At 37.2% G+C, this 18,645-nt stretch overlaps 1 protein-coding gene across 1 annotated transcript; it reads right to left on the reverse strand.

The window, feature by feature from the left end:
* Window positions 1-727: 727 nt before the first annotated feature.
* Window positions 728-3,352, reverse strand: LOC114536651 (nephrocystin-3-like). The gene is made up of 3 exons (XM_028558003.1): window positions 3,237-3,352; window positions 1,883-1,967; window positions 728-1,729 (listed from the first exon to the last, which is right to left on the reverse strand). The coding sequence occupies exons 1-3, from the start codon at window positions 3,350-3,352 to the stop codon at window positions 728-730; spliced, it is 1,203 nt and encodes a 400-aa protein (XP_028413804.1).
* Window positions 3,353-18,645: the final 15,293 nt, after the last annotated feature.

Here is an 18,645-nt window from a genome sequence, read left to right on the forward strand (position 1 = left end):
TAGCATGTTTCGACATCACTAGTAAAGTCAATATTACTGGCACATAATTATTGATTGGACATTACATGCAAAAGCTTGAGAATCTGTTTGACGATATATCAGCAAACGAGTAAGACGATTTGTCAAATTACGGCAAGCAACTAAGCAAGTTGAGAAAAATTATACTTTTTACCAACGCTTGTGTGCTATTACCGACCGACGTCGCGTTTAACTCACCACTTTGCCAAAACTAGGGGGTGTAGCACCCCGCCACACCCCTCAGACAATAGTATTCGTCCTGCTTTTCCAAGCCAAAGTTTTAACCATTGATCACGTCGAATAACATACATATAAGGTTGGTAAAAATAAACTAAAAATGCAGATTTGCTAAATTACAACCGCTGGCAAAATATTACCCGAGGAACTTTGGTATTCCTTGATTTACAAAAAACAAACTGGGCAAATTGTAAAATATCAATGAATTTTTCAAATTTAAAAATGCGCAATGTAATTTATAATACTTCAATTGAACATTGAACATTGAAATTGAAGATATTTGAACAAATTGTTTATGGCAATCTGCATATTCCAAGTCCGTGCCTTTCTGGCCATTGTTCGATCAGTGTATCCATGATCGGAATAACTTTAACCTGCTTCAAGATTCCCCCGGTATAGTTTATTTGTTCTCGAGATCTTATTACTGTCTATATTAAAATCCCGGGGGGATTTTAGTATCTCAAAACTGATTTTAGCAACTGTTCTCGTTTGAATTTGATGTCATTTGCGAACTCACGCTGTATCGCACTAATTGTGTAATAAATTTGAACTGTGTCAGGGTGATCTTCTCCATATAGTGTCGATCTGATTTCAAGAGCTTTTCGATTCGAATAAATGCTGACTTGTAATGTTTCATCTCGTGCTGTGTGACTCCAATATTGTAATAACTGTCAGCTGTTGCAGCATGATCTTTTCCGTAAATTTTTAATCTGATTTCAAGCGCTTTTTGATATGACTCTAATGCTGATGTGTACTCTCTTATCTCGTGTTGTGTGACTCCAATGCTATAGTAACTGTCAGCTGTTTCAGGATAATCTTCCCCACGTAGTCCCAATCGAATTTCAAGAGCTTTTCGCTTTGACTTCAATGCTGACATGTAATCTTTCATATCATGTTGTGCGTATCCAATGTTGTAATAACTGTCGGCTGTTGCAAGGTCATCATCTCCATACACTTTCAATCTGATTTCAAGAGCTTTTTCATGGGATTCTAACGCTGATTTGTAATCTTTCATCTCGTGCTGCGCGATTCCAATGCAGTAGTAACTATCAGCTGTCAAGGGATGGCCTTCCCCATGTAATCTTAATCTGATATTTAGAGCTTTTCTATTTGATTCTATTGATGCCTGGTAGTCATGCATCGCATGTTGTGTGATCCCGATGCTGTAATATGTGTCGGCTGTGTCACAATGATCTTTGCCATATAGTTTTAAACTAATTTCAAGAGCTCTTTCATAATACTCTAATGCAGACTTGTAATCCCCTCTGTCCTGTTCTACGGCTCCAATGCTGTAATAACTGTCAGCTGTTGCAGGGTCATTTTCTCCGTATAGCTTTAATCTGATTTTGAGAGCTTTCATATGCGATTCTAATGCTGACTGATAATTTTTCATGTGATATTGAGTGTAACCAATGTTGAAGTACCTTTGAGCTACTTCAGGATGATCTTCAAGGTCAGTATCATCTGTTTTTTTCTAAGAATTTGTGAGACGTATAGATATATTATACAATCCTATGAATTGCGCTGTAGGTATGAGATTTCGAGTGTGCTAATGGACACCTGCGCATCTAAAGCGCAAGTCGTCGTTGTACGATCCCGATGCAACAGATTCAAAACACATATTTACCTGATTACTTTTTATTTCATCACTTGCATCACCATCAACATCCATATGTTTTATCATCTTGCCAAGATCTTTGTTAATATGAGATCTGTGTTGAGCGAAAAAAAAAGTGAGATTGTTTTTTGTGAGAGACACTATCATTAAAAAAAATTATTGTTCAGATAATTAAACAGCAGAATTTGTGTGCCTAAAGCCGCGTTTACACTTCAGGCCTGGACCTGGCCTGGATCAGGTCTAGGCAATATCTGCCACGTTTACACTGTCTTCTCTGTTGATGATATCGGATAGCCAAAGTAATTCACAAAATACTTGGAAGACCCAAAACACGCCGAAAAGTGGTTATACTATGTGTGTCCTATACAAATTATACTATTAAGTCCAAAATTGTCAGGGTAAAGCCTGTTCGCATTACCAAACTCTTGCCACAGGTCCAGGCCTGGTCTAGGCCGGATAAACAACGTTTACGTCTGGGCCTAGACCTGGTCCAGGCCAGGTTTTGTACGTAATGTAAACGCGGCTTAAGATATCAATGTTTGTTATATAATATGCAGCTAGCGTTTTATTGGCGAATCCGCGCGCGCTATTGTGAAACACGATAATAACACATGGGCGATTATTCATGAAAATAATACAGGTGCAATTATCGTGTTTGATCCACCAATTAGGAATCAGGTATACGCGCCCTGGGGGATAAAAAATTTTCAAAAAAGAGTTTTTTATTGTGTAATGAAAACAAAAATACATGGATGGTTAAAAATATGGACGTTAAAATTGACGTTGACGGCAAACACCACAGACCGCTAACCACAAACGTTGAACCTTACATCGCTTTGAAAGTAATTTCTACAGGTTTTGAACAGTTTACATTTCATGCTTCAATTTTAATGAAAAAATTGTCTTCAACCAGATAATACTTGACTAAAGAATTGGACCTGTTTGCGGTTATCGGTTCACCATAAACGTCAATCTTAAAGTTCCTATTTTATCTGACGCCCAGATGAAGTTTGTTTTTCAGAATTTTCCACCCCCCAACTGTGCCAAATATAGTATTTTGTCACGTCCCAGATTTGGGAAGAACGTCGGCGAAACTAATACCAAGGTTCTCGCCGTGCGTAATGAAGACCATTGATATGAAGTTAATGATGTCACTGAACTCACAATTGGAGAGCTGTGAACAGTCAAAGGCATGGTAATAAATTTCTTCAAAGTTAAACAAACTGAACGCTCGAGTTTAATGATTTCAATTATCTGTTTGGATTCTTATACGTAAGGCGTTTAATTAACGAAACACAGAATGCACACGTTTAAATCCTAACCATTTTCTATATCTCTATGGATAGAAGCTTTTGTCATGTACCTCAAGTTTATAGCTTCCTTTTTTTCATTCACCTCCTCCATGTTTTCAATCTTCACCTTCAGTCCTTCCACTTTAATTCCAACCAGAGAAAGTTCTTCTTGCAAGCTTTCCTTCATCCTTCCTGATTCGTAATCCGCCAAGACTTCCAGAAACCTTTCGTCTGTGAAACAATGTAACTCAAAATGCAAACATCCTGGTCGAATGTCACGAACGTCCTGATCATCGCGTTCGCCACCAACACCTCTTTTAACTGCATCTTCGATTATTGGTTTTAATGAATTATAAGCCACATACACAGCTCCCAGACCTATTCCTATTCCCAGACCTACTCCTAGTCCTTGTCCCAGTCCTTGTCCTAGCGTTTTCGCTGTTCCACACACTTCCTTTGCTACTTCTACATTGTCCGTGGCAATAGTGAACGCAAATAAACCACCAAGTAATGATGCACTAGTTCGTAAAACCTTTCCAGCTTCCGAAAATGTCTCTGCCATACAGGAGATATGCTAAAAGATATTATAATATAACATAAGCAGCCCAAGAATAAGCGTGTGCCATCAATGTTTATCATCGTACATGACTAGTGTTAAGGTATTTGCTCTGCTAAGACCTACGAAGTAACCATATAAATAAATGCCAAAAACATCAATATACACAAATAGAAACTTGAAATTAAAAATACCAAAGAATGATAACTTCCCTGATCCCTGAGGGAAAAAATTGAAATACGCATTTTCCGTGAATTATTTTTGCCACACACCTGGATGCCAGAGGTTGTGGCCCACGTCATTTTTTTACTAATGAACGAAAGTGATTGGCATAAAAACAGGGAAGTCGCATTTTTTGCTATACTATATTATATAAAGACAATGACGTGACCTAAAACTTCTTTTATCTAAAACTTTCTTGAAACACTTTCTAGAATACATGTGGTAATCTATCTGTACTATAATACAATAGTGCCGGCCTAGATATTTTAACAGTATAAAGGAAAACGCCCTATAATTTCAACTAGACTCTTTTGATATTTTTGCCTTTCTCTTTTACATGGTTAATTCGTAAGCTCTAGCGGAAGTTGCTTTCCTTAGCGTTATATAGGAACATAAACATTGATGTCGCACGCTTATTTTTGGGCTGTCTGTCTACATAACAAAGTACAATACTCTCCGAGCGAGTAAGGGCCATGCCAGGGTTCTAACCCGCCCAAAAACTAAGCTAAAACATGTGTATATTCCCGTCTTCAAGCTAAATCTGATGATTATCTCCCGAGACACGCAGTCAACTGAAACATTCAATCACCTCACAAAGAGCAATCTCATGTGAAACTCATTGATATCCGGATTTCTCCTCTATAACCTGACACTAACAATATTTCAAAGATTTTGAATATCCACTCTAGTTAAAAAAATTTGAGGATTTTTTCGACTCACGGCAGTTCCTAATAACCGATATTAATTGCTTATCTATCTTCTGAATGAAATTTTCACTGTAAGGTCAGCGATGACGTCTTAAGTCTTTGACATAATATGCTTTATTATAGTCGACTGAATCCGTGCGTTTTTTTCTATTTTATGTTATTCGAAACCATGGGTTCGCAAACGTTGAGGAAATTCAGCAATTTCCAGCGTCTGGGAATTTATCGACAATATATAGGATAGTTATGATACGATCGAGTTTAAGTTTGATGTCAGGTAACCAAGGCGAAGCACTTTGCATGTTTTTATTATTCATGCAAAGTATCTCTATAGAAGTATCGCTATTCTATATCGTAAATGCGAAGTTTTTTGTGTCATTTTAAAATGACCACAAACATATCTTCTCAAGGTTGATTCATCATCGTCGGCAAGTGAACAATTGCATGGCTTTCATTGATTAAAAGCTTCCAAACATATATCGACTTGGCACATCCGTTAGAAGCATATAATAGTTCCCGATGTATAAAATTTCCGACAGCTCTATTAGAGTCACTACTACCTCTTCCAAGAGCTTCGATCGTGAGTTGCGAAAATTGATCTTTTAACTCTATTGCCGAGGTGAAATTCGATAATCTATTACGGTATTTTGATAGTGAATTACGGTATTTCTACCACAACAACGAACATTTTATAAACAAAAGTACGCTCAAATCAATTACTAAAGAGTAATATATCAAACCAAAACGCTACATACTGTTCATGCAATTACATACTATAAAATGGTACCTCAAGTTTCAAATAGTTTGTGTGTAAACGTCAATAAATAATGATTTTCTCTGGCTTATTTGCAGCATAATATTCAGAGGCGAAGCGTGACTTTCTTAACTGAAGGAGGGGCGGAGGCAACCCCTAAGTTTACCGACAAACACGTCACACTTGAAGCCCCTGTAAAGAAAGCATACAGCCTTTTGCTCGGTTGGTGCAAGGTTTAATTATTGTATCATTTATAAATTAAAATAAATTGCTGAAGTAACTATTTACAGTATATGATTATGATTATGATTATTATGATTATGATTATTATTAAAATACTTGAATGGCAGTTCAAAAACGAACTGAAAAACACAAGTTTACAAGTATCAGAAATAAGACTATTTACATATTTACAGTGATAAAATACTCAGAAATACAATTACTAACATGTTAATACCATAACTACAAAAGATATGCTAACATTAGGTTCTAAAATATTAAAATATTAAAAAGAGTTCCATTTACGTATGCAATACGGCAAAAAGCTATCATTATAGCGTTTCGTTCGACATTTAAAAAGAGAGATCGATCGAGGATGTCTGAGATCGTACTCATGGGTTAAAAGTTTGGGTAATAGACTAGAAATTTTACCCGAAGGGTCATTATAATTATTTTTATAAAAGGTTCTGCATAACCGTTCCCTTCTCGCTTCTAAGGTAGGTAAATTCAGGTCTTTAAGGCTTTCGGTGTAGGACAAATGGGGAAAAATAATTTTGAACGCACGTTGCTGAATATGTTCCAATTCAACGGTGAGGAAATTAGGTAGTGAGGTATGCCAAACTGGACATGCATATTCCAGGACAGGTCTGATGAAACTACAATATACCGCCTTAAGATCACTAGGTTGGACACCATTTCTTCTTAATAGCCTTAAGGCATACAGGCGTTTGCTTGCTTTAGAGGATATGTGCCTGATGTGTGTGGTCCACTTGAGATCGGAGGTTAAATTTACCCAGGAGTTTGATAGAGTTCACAGCCTCCAGAGGCAGGTTATTGACAAGCAAGGGTTGTGCCGGGGGTTGATTGATCAAGAAGGACACGGTGAAATCTTTAGTTTTTTTTACGTTTAATTTCATGTTGTTCACATTCGACCACTGAGACACCTTATCGAGTTCTTGCTGTAATTTTGGAAAATCCGGTTCACATACTCTAACAACTTCAGAAATAGCACAATCATCAACGTACTTGTACAGTGGTAGTTCACTGGATAGATCGTTGACCATTATAAGAAAGAACAAAGGCCCCAATTTTGTGCCTTGCGGAACTCCAGCATTGATTTCTTTCCAATCAGATTTACAAGATTTTAATTTAACGCGCTGTTGTCTGCCTTGAAGGAAACTTGAACACCAGTTTAATAACACGGGTGGAACGTTGAGGAGTTGTAATTTGCGCATTAGAATGTTATGGTCAATTCGATCAAACGCTTTGGAAAAATCAATAAAGCAGGATCGAATAATGGTATTAGGTGTTTCCAGGGCCGAAAGCCAATGGTGGATTAGGTGCACGAGGGCGTGAGTCGTTGAGGACTTTTTCACACAGCCAAACTGGAGGGGATCAATGAATGGCATAACAATGGGTGCAAGCCAATTGAACACGAAAGACTCAAGGATCTTGCTCAGTACTGCCGTGAGGGATATAGGTCTAAGGTCCGTATCAATAGATTTCGGTGTAGGGATCTTGCTTAAAGGGAGAACATCCGCGCATTTCCACAGATCAGGTACACGACCTTCTCTAATGGAAGAGTTAAACATGGAGCATACAGGGTAGCTAATATTTGCGGCACATGTTTTCAGGATCCAATTGGGGATCTCATCAGGTCCTACAGACTTACGATCGTTAACACCTGCCAATGCAAGTCACAGTTCAACGCATCACGCGTAATGACGTATCTATCAGGAACATTGGAAACGGGTACTGGAGTGAAATTTAAATGCGGTATATCAGCAGCAGCACTGCAGAAGGATTCATTAATGACGGTGGCAAGTTCAAAGTCTCTCAAGACGGTGCCGTTTATGGCTAGACTATTAAACGGAGGGGGGTTAGACATTCCTGACAACTGCTTGATACCGTCCCACCACTTTTTAGGATTGCTCTGGTTCATGTGATTGATTTTGTCGTTATAGAATCTTCGACGTGCACTTTTACAGAGTTTTATCACTTTATTGCGATAAACATTAAATTTGGGAAGGTCATTATTTCAACCAAGCTTGTTGACGTTTCTTAATGGATTCTTTAATAGCGGGAGTAATCCATGGTTTATCGTTGGGATGGAGTTTAACAGTACGCATGGGAATACATGAATTCAAAGCACCATGAACCACAGACTGGAACAAATCCAGTTGATCGTCACATGAATTTCGCCTCATGAGCGGTGTCCAATTGACCGAGTCCAGGCAGGATATCAAATTTCGTTTGTTGGAAACACGATAATCACGCTTTTGGAGTCGTGTGGTGGGTAGGCTTGGAGCATGTGGTGAAGTGGGTTGAAGTAATATGCTAGAATGATCAGATTGGCCAATAGGTGGCAGGATGGTAGCATCGTAGTAAGCCGATAAAGTTGAAAATGCTTGATCAAGGATATTACTTCCCTGGTAGGCTTGGTGACCAGAGTTTTCAATCTAAAGGAATTGCACAGATTTCCTGGCTTAAATTGGTTAAATCTCCGAGAACCAGGACAGCGGAATTAGGATAGTTGGCCAGTGAGGAATCTAAACATTTGAAGATATGCGTTCGAAGCGCGTGGTCATCGCTTTGGGGGGGGTGATAAACTGTTCCCAGGATAATGGAGTTTATTCCTCGGGGTAATCGATCCATTTTGATTAAAAACCATTGACTCTCAATTTCAGGATCGCCTAAGTCAGTTAATTCGGTAAAATTAAGGTTTGAGTTAAAATAGGAACAAAGACCACCACCGCGCTGGTTATTCATTCTATCACGTCGGCAAGATACATAACCAGGAATACGTATAGACTCATTAGTTATTTGTGGATTTAACCATGTTTCAGTAATTACGGCAACGTCACACAGTTCGATAGAAATTGATGCAGAAACTTCGTCTAACTTGTTGACCATCGACCTAACATTACTAAACCAAATCTTGGGAAAGCGTGGGATCGTAACAGGAGTCTTCAATGGGATTAATAATCTAAAATTGGGAACCCAGATGCGCTCCCGCCGTTTACAAACATACAAACATTATAATTAACAACTGGCTTACACTGTGGCATGTATCGATATCACTGGTAAAGCCGATATAACTGGCACATAATTATTGATTAGATTACATTACATGCAAAATTTTGAGAATCTGTTAAGCCTCGTTTACACCACAGTCAATTTATCGGCACGGCACGGCACAGCTAAAATTGGTACCTGTACTTAATTTTATTAGTGTTCAGGCTACCAAAAAGGCCGAGAACAGATGAAATGGGCACGGGTACCAATAAATCAAGTGTGGTGTAAACGGGGCTTAAGCAAGTCGAGCTTAAGAGTCAGGTTGTGCTTTTACTGACATTTATGTGCTGTTAATTAAGGCGATTCTCTATCACCGTGCACTTAATCCGCTTTGAGAAGCTTTCCCGGGTGGAGCGGACGTAATGATCACAGAATTGCCTTTAAAATCCAAGAATCGCCTGATTCTCATATGTCATTGACGTTCGACGATGTTATGTTTGTGGTCGTTCACGAAGAAAATTTACATAAAATAACTAAGCGTTTTATTCTCTAGTGATCACCGACAATAGCCATCGCCGACCGTCGGTGACATATAAGAATTGGGCTTTGCCGCCTGACGTCGCGATTAGCCGACCACCTGACGAAAACTGCGGGGGTGTAGCCCCACCCACATCCACCGGACGCTACGCCCCTGATAATATTGTCTGCTCTTGGTCATCGTCCGCTAAATATCAAATTGCAAATCACGTGTTTATTCTGGGACTATATGCAAATGTACCTAAAGTTTCGAATACTTTGTGTTGAAATGTTGACAAGGAACGATTTTCTCTGGCTTTAGCAGTATAATATTGCCTATTCTCAATGATATCTGCGAGTTTCTGATCACAAATCTTGTTTTTACTCTGGGACTACATGCACTGGTTACTATGATGTATTTTACAATTATGTTGATATCACTGATTATATAAATATCTGGTGCCCACGTCGCGTTTTAACGCAAACTCTCTTTGCAAATTAAAGCATCTTTAGATACGAAATTTGTTTGAACATAGATTCACTGGATGACTATAAAGCAAGTAGTTTTTTTTCTCCGAACGGCTACCGTGTCGTCTTGACTTTTCTTGTGTATATTTATATCACCAAATATATCGAAAGCACAAAGATAAGAAATTCTGCGTGGAGAAGACTTATAATATGATAAAATTACATATGATAAAATTACAAGATATTTAACAAATAGATAACATTGAACCGTTGTCTGTTCAGTTATAGATACACAGATGACGTCATTTGTGATAAGAACAAGACAAAGTGGCCACGAGCCGCCGTTTATATAGTAAAATCGGAAAAATTCCGAAATTAAACTGGCAAATAGTTTCCCCAACATTTGGAAAATTGTCAAAATAAAAATTTTGCAGATATCACGCGTGAATGATCTATAAGATTGAAGAAATGCTATTGGCTAGTTTAAGACACGTGCTAAAGTCGGTGATTGACTGACAAAAATAAAACAAGAGATTATTGATTAAATTCGCTAAAAGTACCGTACGTCTGTCCTCTTATAGATCATGGGTCTCGACCAATGAAATTGCTTGAATCCTTAACGTTATTATATAAAATATTATACAACACACAATTACGATACACTTACGGCACGATACGATATAATACATGATACGGTACCGTACAATGCAACACATCACACCAAAAATGGAACGGCTGAAAGTCTACAACATTTTCAAAACAAATTACTACTGACACATCAGTCCAGAACGCCCTCCTGACACATCAGTCTCGAAACAACAACTTTTAACATTGTTCAAACTCCAACAAACATTCCCAAGTGTTTTTTGGATCAGGCAATCCAAGCACCGGAAACCATTAAGTGAGTTGTTTTAGAAAAAAAACACCTGATCACCTTACCTGATCCAAACATGAAGCGTCTAATATGGTTAGATTTAATATAGCTAAATCTAATATAGTTTAATTTTCGCAAATAAATTCCCTCATGGATCAATATCTTTTGAAATTAGGTTGGACTGTAGAAAATATTCTTGATCCAGTTCGTGTTTGAGATCTGCGACATTACAGGGGTAGGGACTGGGGAAGATAACAATATTGAGAGCATCGCGTTCTTCGTTTCCTGTTTTAGGCGTTTGGAATATTTGGAAATAATTTATAAAGTAAGCTCATTGAAACTGGAAATTAAAGAAATACAAGGTACATTTTATGTATTTATTGTCTCTGTAGAATGTATTTCATTTCACAAAATAGTCCTGACTAAACTGGAAATTTCTATATTTGCCGGGACAAAATGGATCAGCAAAAACGTAATTACTTGTACATGTTAATTTGTACGCGTGTGAAATCAAGTTTTCCTTCCTTTGAACGTAAATTAACCAAACCGAGTACATTCTGAACATGATATATAAAAATCAAATAACATATGATTGCAATAATAAGGGTGCGCCATTTTGTTTTTAGTCAGTTCGTTAGCACTCATCATGAACTGTCGATTGCTTGTGCAAGTTGCTTAGCTTTGTATGTCGCTATAAAACGTTGGTAATGAAAAACCGACAAAATTAAATGATAAGTATGTATGTCAAAATACATTTATTTTATGCTTGGCCCAGACTATTTTCAAAAGGGGGAGGTTTGCATATTCTCTTACGCCAGACTGACTTCTTTGTAACACGATATATGAATACCCTCTCCCCAATTAAGCGGTCTAGCTACGGCCTTGTGCGTGATGAACATGAAATTTGAAAATCGTTCTCTCTTCTCTACCAACACCCCCCCCCCCTTGCTCTCTTAATTTCATCCCAACTTCTGTTGAGAAGAAAACATATTGACAGGCGCTTATAGTTTAGGTCATTGTATAATGATAAAGAAAACATATTTATTACATTAGAATATTACACACCTAAAATGTGACTGCTACTAAATAACTAAAACACCTTTAGTGTTGGTATTGTAATATAGAATTTTTTGCCTCCGTATCTGGAAGAATGCGTTGGTTATTTCTTGATCGTCATTGATATCTGACTCTCCATTCGTATTAGTACAAACTCTTCAGAGATAAATCGCATTTTATCAGCTCGTCCTGATCTTCTTTCATTTCTTTCCTAATCATACACTCACAGCTGTTCGTTGAAGTTTTAATGTGAGACTTACGGAAGACATGTACAGTGTATAACTGATCTGACCAACGTTCTGAAACTTTAATTTTATTAAATATGGGAATATATTTAACAAGAAAATATCAAATTTCAAACACGACTGTTTTACTCCACGGTCTACCACAGCAATTGTTTGCCCTGCAACTATTGTTTCATGAAATGCCTACGCTAAAATAGCTATTCACAACCCTTTTAATTATATGCGAAGTAAAAATTAAGAAGGAGACTACCATGTACGCTTGGCTGAGCAATCCCACGTATTTTACGGCGCTACAGGGACTATACAAGTATTGGCGAATTCCTTAGATCTAGCTCCCCCTAAGCCATGCTCTTCAAGCCTTGTTTAGGCACTGGATCACCATTACCCCTCCTTAATTTGACTGGGTATGATCGTAAGGATTGTGAGTAGAAAATTTTAATCTTTCATTTTGTGTTGTGTGATTCCAATATTGTAATAAGTCATTGCAGTAGATAAATCATTCTCTCCAAACAGTTTTAATCTGATCTGTAGGGCTTGCTGGTAAGATGCTAAAGCAGATTTGTAATTTTCCAAACAATCTTGTTCAAGACCAACCCAGTGATAACTATCACCAGTGTCACTATGGTGTTCTCCATTCAGCTTTAATCTATTTTGTAAAGCACGTTGATGTGATTCTAATGCTGACTTGTAATCTTGCATTTAATGGTGTGTGACGCCAATATTGAAATAAGTCATTGCAGTAGATAAATTATTTTCTCCAAAAAGTTTCAATTTGATCAGGAGGGCGTGTTGATATGATGCTAATGCTGATTTGTAATCTTTCAAAAACGTTTGTTCAAGACCAACTTCATTATAACTATCACCAGTGTCACTATGGTGTTCTCCATTCAGCTTTAATCTGATTTGTAAAGCACGTTGATGTGATTCTAATGCTGATTTGTAATCTTTAATTTCATGTTGTGTGACGCCAATCCTGAAGTAAGTCATTGCAGTAGATGAATTATTTTCCCCAAGTAGTTTCAATTCGATTTGGAGGGCGTGTTGATATGATGCTAATGCTGATTTGTAATCTTTCAAAAACTCTTGTTCAAGACCAACTTCATGATAAATATCACCAGTGTCACTATGGTGTTCTCCATTCAGCTTTAATCTGATTTGTAAAGCACGTTGATGTGATCCTAATGCTGAGTTGTAATCGTTCATTTCATGGTGTGTGACTCCAATATTGAAATAAGTCATTGCAGTAGATAAATTATTTTCTCCAAATAGTTTTAATTTTATCTGGAGGGCATGTTGATATGATGCTAATGCTGATTTATAATCTTTGAAAAACTTTTGTTCAAGAGCGACCCAGTGATAAGTATCACCAGTGTCACTATGGTGTTCTCCACTCAGCTTTAATCTGATTTGTAAAGCACGTTGATGTGATTCTAATGCTGACTTGTAATCTTTCATTTCATGGTGTGTGACGCCAATGTTGAAGTAACTGTCAGCTGTGTCGCTATGAATTTCTCCAAACACTCTTAATCGGATTCCAAGGGCACGTTGAAACGATTCTAATGATGACTTGTAGTTTTTCATTTTGTATTGTGTGACTCCAATTCTATTATAGGTTGAGGCAGTAGACGAATGATTCTCTCCATGCAGTTTCAGTTTTATTTCAAGGGCATACTTGTATGATGTTAATGCAGATTTATACTCTTTCAACATGTGTTGTGCCACACCAACTTCATGATAACTATCTCCAGTGTCATCTCCATTCAGCTTCAATCTGATTTGTAAAGCACGTTGATGAAATTCTAATGCTGACTTGTAATCCTGCAGTTTTCCTTGTGCCACTCCAATATCGTAGTAACTTTGTGCTGTTTTGAGATGATTTTCACCGTAAAGCTTCAATGTAATTTCAAGAGCTTTTTGTTTTGATGCCATTGCTGAATGGCGGTTGTTGGTTTCGATTGTCGTTTTGGTCTAGGAAAGTAATTTTTCGTTGCAGTTATTTATGACGTAATATCTCAGATATTGTATGAAAGAAATTGCCCAACAAAGCTGAAAAATTATCTCGACCACGGTGGCAATCAAACCCGCGAAATTTACCAGATATCGATTTTCGTTAAATTAAATGTTGTTATTACCGATGCTCGTGTGCCTTCATAGAATACCGACAAACGCGTTTAACCAACCTCTTGCTTGCACCCACCCCAACGCGCCCCTGTCTACTTACCTCGTTACCCTTATCACACTTCTTCAGCTATGGCAAGATCTTTCATCCCATCACAAGGATTATTCATAGCACTTGATCTGCGCAAAATCAGTTATTTTATTAAGAAGTGAACGTAAAATAAAAAAACTGCAGAATAATCGCGGGAAATTTTTGACTGTTGCGAGTTTGCATTAAATTTATCTTCATATAGCTTTTACTACAATCTACAAACCCTTTTTTATCGCATTTTATAAGTTTTAGTATTGCCTAACGTGAATCGCATCCTGTTAGGACATGCAACAATCTTTTTCCTGGTTGTCACGCGATGTTACGTATTGCATGATGCACTACTTCGTAAAACCTTTTCAGCCTCGAAAAATGTCTCAGCCATACAGGAGATATGCTAAAAGATATATGTTATTTACCGGATTGGAGGTCCGTATAGGGAAATATTTCCCGAGGTCTCAAAAATGTTTTTGTGACCGAGGGAAATATTTCCCTATATATACGGACCGACCAAACTGGCAAATAATATATTTATTTTTTCATTATTTAAATGATTTAGAGCCGCTAAATCTAGGTTGATGAATTATCGAAAAATATGAAAACTATAGCCACTCGCTCGAACCCGGAGCCACGAACCCGGAGCTGAATATCCTGTCATGCGTTCCTCACTTCTTAGAAAATTTGCCTACAAAAGCTTGACTCTATCGAGGGGTGAGAGGAATATTTAATATATTTTTTTCAAATATTCTTTATCTCAGATTATTCAAAGCATCCTCCCGCACAGTAAAAGGTCTGCATATTTAAATTGTAAGAGCTTCCAGGTTGTATGCGTAAGAATAAAGAATAATAATTCTACAGTATAATTATAGCTTTGACGTGTAGATGGTACTCAAATATGTTCTTCTTATTGAGAGTTTTCTGTTTAATTTATTTGAAATAATTATTTGCCGCAAATTTCTATTTTTTAATTTTAACGCCTGCCGTTAAAATGTTGACTTTGTATGTTGTCTGAGTGAGTCAATGAGACTTACTCCAACTTTACTGATATAATGTGGGGTCATTATCAACGATTTTTTGTTATATTGCTTTGTTGCATTTCTGTTATCTTAAAATTTAACTTACATTTTTGCTCGTGCCACCACAACGTTGAACATCGATAAGCGCTACTTCCAGGCTGCGCAGTTCTCCCTGGTGCTGCCCAGATTGCTCTTGGAATGCCCGAATAGTCGATATCCTTTTTTCCGGCTATTTGCTCTAAATTTAGGCTTCTGTGAATAATAAAACAACGCGTATAGCTTTTGTTTCTTAGACGAACTACATGTGAGCAACTACTTCACAATCGGTAGAAACTATAATTACTATATATGATATTTTCCCCTCCCGCGTATTTGATTCATGGGCAAAATTGTATTTCTATCATTCTTTCATTTACACTATATGATAGAATGCAAACTCGCTGAACTTTTGATGTTTGTATGGTAATGCCAATGTACCCAAAACCCACCTAATAAAGAGTTATACCTACAAGTCCTACGATATATCTACAATTTATTACCTTTTAAATCGCCCATGCACATTTGGATGCAAATGTTTCGTCGTCCTTAAGCTGCATGACTGTGTTAGGAGAACATTCATTGCATTACGCATTGTTTTTTTTTATGCTCCTGTAACACAACATTTTGAATTCGCCTGTGCAGAAGCGAACATGTTAAATACTATAAACTTTTAAATTTTATGAACTTTTTAAATTTAACTTTCTATATGTAAATATTCCTATTTTTATCATGATTCATTTTACACATTGTTTTTAATAATATCATAACAAATGAAATTAAATCTTCAAAAATTGGTTAGAGTTTTCTAGGCCAGTTTGTATTGAATCATGTGAACTTATGTTATCTTTTTGGGTATTATTACATAATGTGAAACATTTGGCACTAAGTATAACTACGGCAAAATTCATTTCTCTCCGAACTTTTGCTAAAAACCGCCAATCTTGGGTTTTAATCTAGAAAACAATTCGTGTAGGTTGCCTCATATCCTATTGCCCCAAATCACAAGAGACACAAAACTGATTAAATATAGGGCAAACGGACATGATGTGTTAGCGACTTCTTCTTATATAATTGCTAACAACTGAAGCTGAAACTTTTTTTTGGGGGGGGGCTTCATTTTTTGTCCACCCACTGTATGTTGAAGAATAAATAAAAAGCGCTTTTAGTTTTCTTCTATACCTCATCAATGTTTACAACTGAGCCCTGACTTTGGCGGGGGGGGGGGGGGGGCGGGAGGCAAGCGCGTTTAAGGGTATCAGGGCCTCCACAGGGGCAAAATGTAGAATTCTTGGGCCTCTAAATTCTAAAAGAGGTCCCCCATGGAAGATTGGAGTTTTTCTTGCAATCTTGTCTTCTTTGACCATGAGATAGCCCCCTAACAACTATTTAGGAATGACCGGATGATATTTTAAAAAATTAAGGTTGACAAAATAATGATCACATGAGACTAGCATCATTACCACTGATCTATTTATTCTCGATCGCGATATCTTTATCCAAAGTAAAACGAAGTTAAATGATTCGCTAAATCCCTGGCAGAAAGAATCCAGTAGGACAATTATGTAGCCTATATGCCGAATGCTAAGGTGGGAAATTTTGAGATAGTGAAGCACGTCGTCGCGTCAAACCAATTGCACTAGCATAACTTCGTGCCTTTCTACCACACACGTTCAAGTATAACGCTTTTATTAAATCTTTCGAATTAGTGACACTACAATTTGCATTACTCAGATTATAGCAAATTGAAGAGGTCAAATCGTCTACAATTTGTATTTGCAAAGTAAAAGAATAAAATCGACAAACACCCGATTTTTTAAAGTACCTGTACGTTCGTATGGTCACGGTTTAGAGCTAAGCCTAGGTTGATGAATTATCGAAAATCATACAATTACATGGCTCGTCTGTGGATTTTGAACTTTCAAATGTATACTGGCTTGACACAATTGAAGCTACAAATAGCTCTGTCCCGATCTATATATAAAATTGCTAACTTTTGTATGTCTGTACTCTGTACTACAACTACAAAGAGCTGGAGTTTGATCTAATCCAAATGGCATTGATTTTGCGCAAATACTGTAGATATTTGAACGTGAATGTTGTTTTTAGTTTCTATCATATTCATGACCCCTCAAATGACTATTTCGAAACATATCTCAACTACAACAAGGAGTATTATATAAACGAAAGTACTCACAGATCAGTTGCAAAAAATTAAAATATCCGACCAAAACGCTATACACTGTTCATACAAATATATGCTATAAAATGGTACCTCAAGTGTCGATCACATTGCATTTGAACGTCGATAAGGAATGATTTTCTCTGGCCTGAGCAGCAATATTGTCTATTCGCGACTACCGCAACACAAAGTTTCAAATTACATATCATGTGCTTACTTTGACGTAGATGGATGACACAGATTGATACCTAAAATCTGGTGACCGAGACCTAAAATCTCTTGATCTATCCTTTTATTCTTTTAAACCATCCCTATTATCCCGTAAAAATATATGCCGATAGCCTGATAGGGTGCCTGTGATACATATATATACCTCTGTATTCAAAAAGCTATGTCACACACATATTACGTGTACGTAGAAATTGTTTTTTCACTGATTTAATAGTGAGATAGTCCTTTCTTGTCAAGCTGACATTCTGAATTCTGTTTTTGCTCCGAGCAGGTAAGCTTTTTTCGAGCTCACCGGTGAGTTCGGGATTTTCAAGATGGCCGCCGAAAATTGTTCGGCAAAATCAGTAAACCTTGGCAATTTTTTCGCAAAATAATATGTGCATTTTCTCCTTCGTAAATAAGGGAGTATTTTAGATTTTTTTAGCTTTAATTCGAGCGTAAATTTGTCTGTTTACGTTGCATGTTTGTGACTAAAATGTTCGTTTGTTCAACAAAAATTTCTGAATTTTTCGTAACTTTCTGAACACTTTTTCCCGAAAAGACATGAGATAAAAACTATGAACATAATTGCAGGTTTGATGATTCTGTGATTTACGCACCTCAGGACTTGGGAGGCTGGACGTTTCCCGAGAAACTCCCAGCCTCCCCCGTGCGTTAAGCACGTTCTCCCCTCCCTGCAAGTATGTTTATTATAGAGTGGAACTACCGCGAAGGTATCGCAGTGGCGTAATTAAGAAGATTCCCATGCACTTAATGAGTTCGAGCATGAGTAAGCGTTAGAATACAGGCGATACACTTTTACATAACGTCAAATAGAGAAAAGCTGGTACGCAGAGGCGTACGTGAGCCTGCGTTCTTTTGTTCTTCGCACTTCTAGGCAGCGTTCTCGTTTCTTAGAAAATTTCCTTAGAAAGCTTGACTCTGTCCAGGGAAGGGAGGAATATTTAATATTTTCTTTTCAAATGTTATTTGTCTCGGATATTATAAAGCATGCTACCGCACAGTAAAAGTCTGCATATTTAAATTGTGAGAGCCCTGCTTCCAGGTTGCATGTGTAAGAATGAAGAAGAAGAATTGTATATTAGAAATATAGTGGTTACGTATAGACGATCGTCAAATAATGTGTTCTTATTGAAAATTTTCTGTTAAATTTAACTGAAATAATTATTTCCCGCGCATT

Source organism: Dendronephthya gigantea, unplaced genomic scaffold (assembly GCF_004324835.1).
Source record: "Dendronephthya gigantea isolate DGI-Jeju-01 unplaced genomic scaffold, DenGig_1.0 000142F, whole genome shotgun sequence".
Taxonomy (NCBI): Eukaryota; Metazoa; Cnidaria; class Anthozoa; order Malacalcyonacea; family Nephtheidae; genus Dendronephthya; species Dendronephthya gigantea.

What these genes read in the sequence shown, in the direction of transcription:
- LOC114536651 (XM_028558003.1), bottom strand. Translation starts at nt 3,352, where the DNA reads ATGAAGGAAAGCTTGCAAGAAGAACTTTCTCTGGTTGGAATTAAAGTG. An exon ending in AAGGAAGCTATAAACTTGAG is followed by an intron (nt 1,968 to 3,236) that starts GTACATGACAAA and finishes CGCTCAACACAG; the next exon opens with ATCTCATATTAACAAAGATC. An exon ending in ATGAAATAAAAAGTAATCAG is followed by an intron (nt 1,730 to 1,882) that starts GTAAATATGTGT and finishes ACAAATTCTTAG; the next exon opens with AAAAAAACAGATGATACTGA.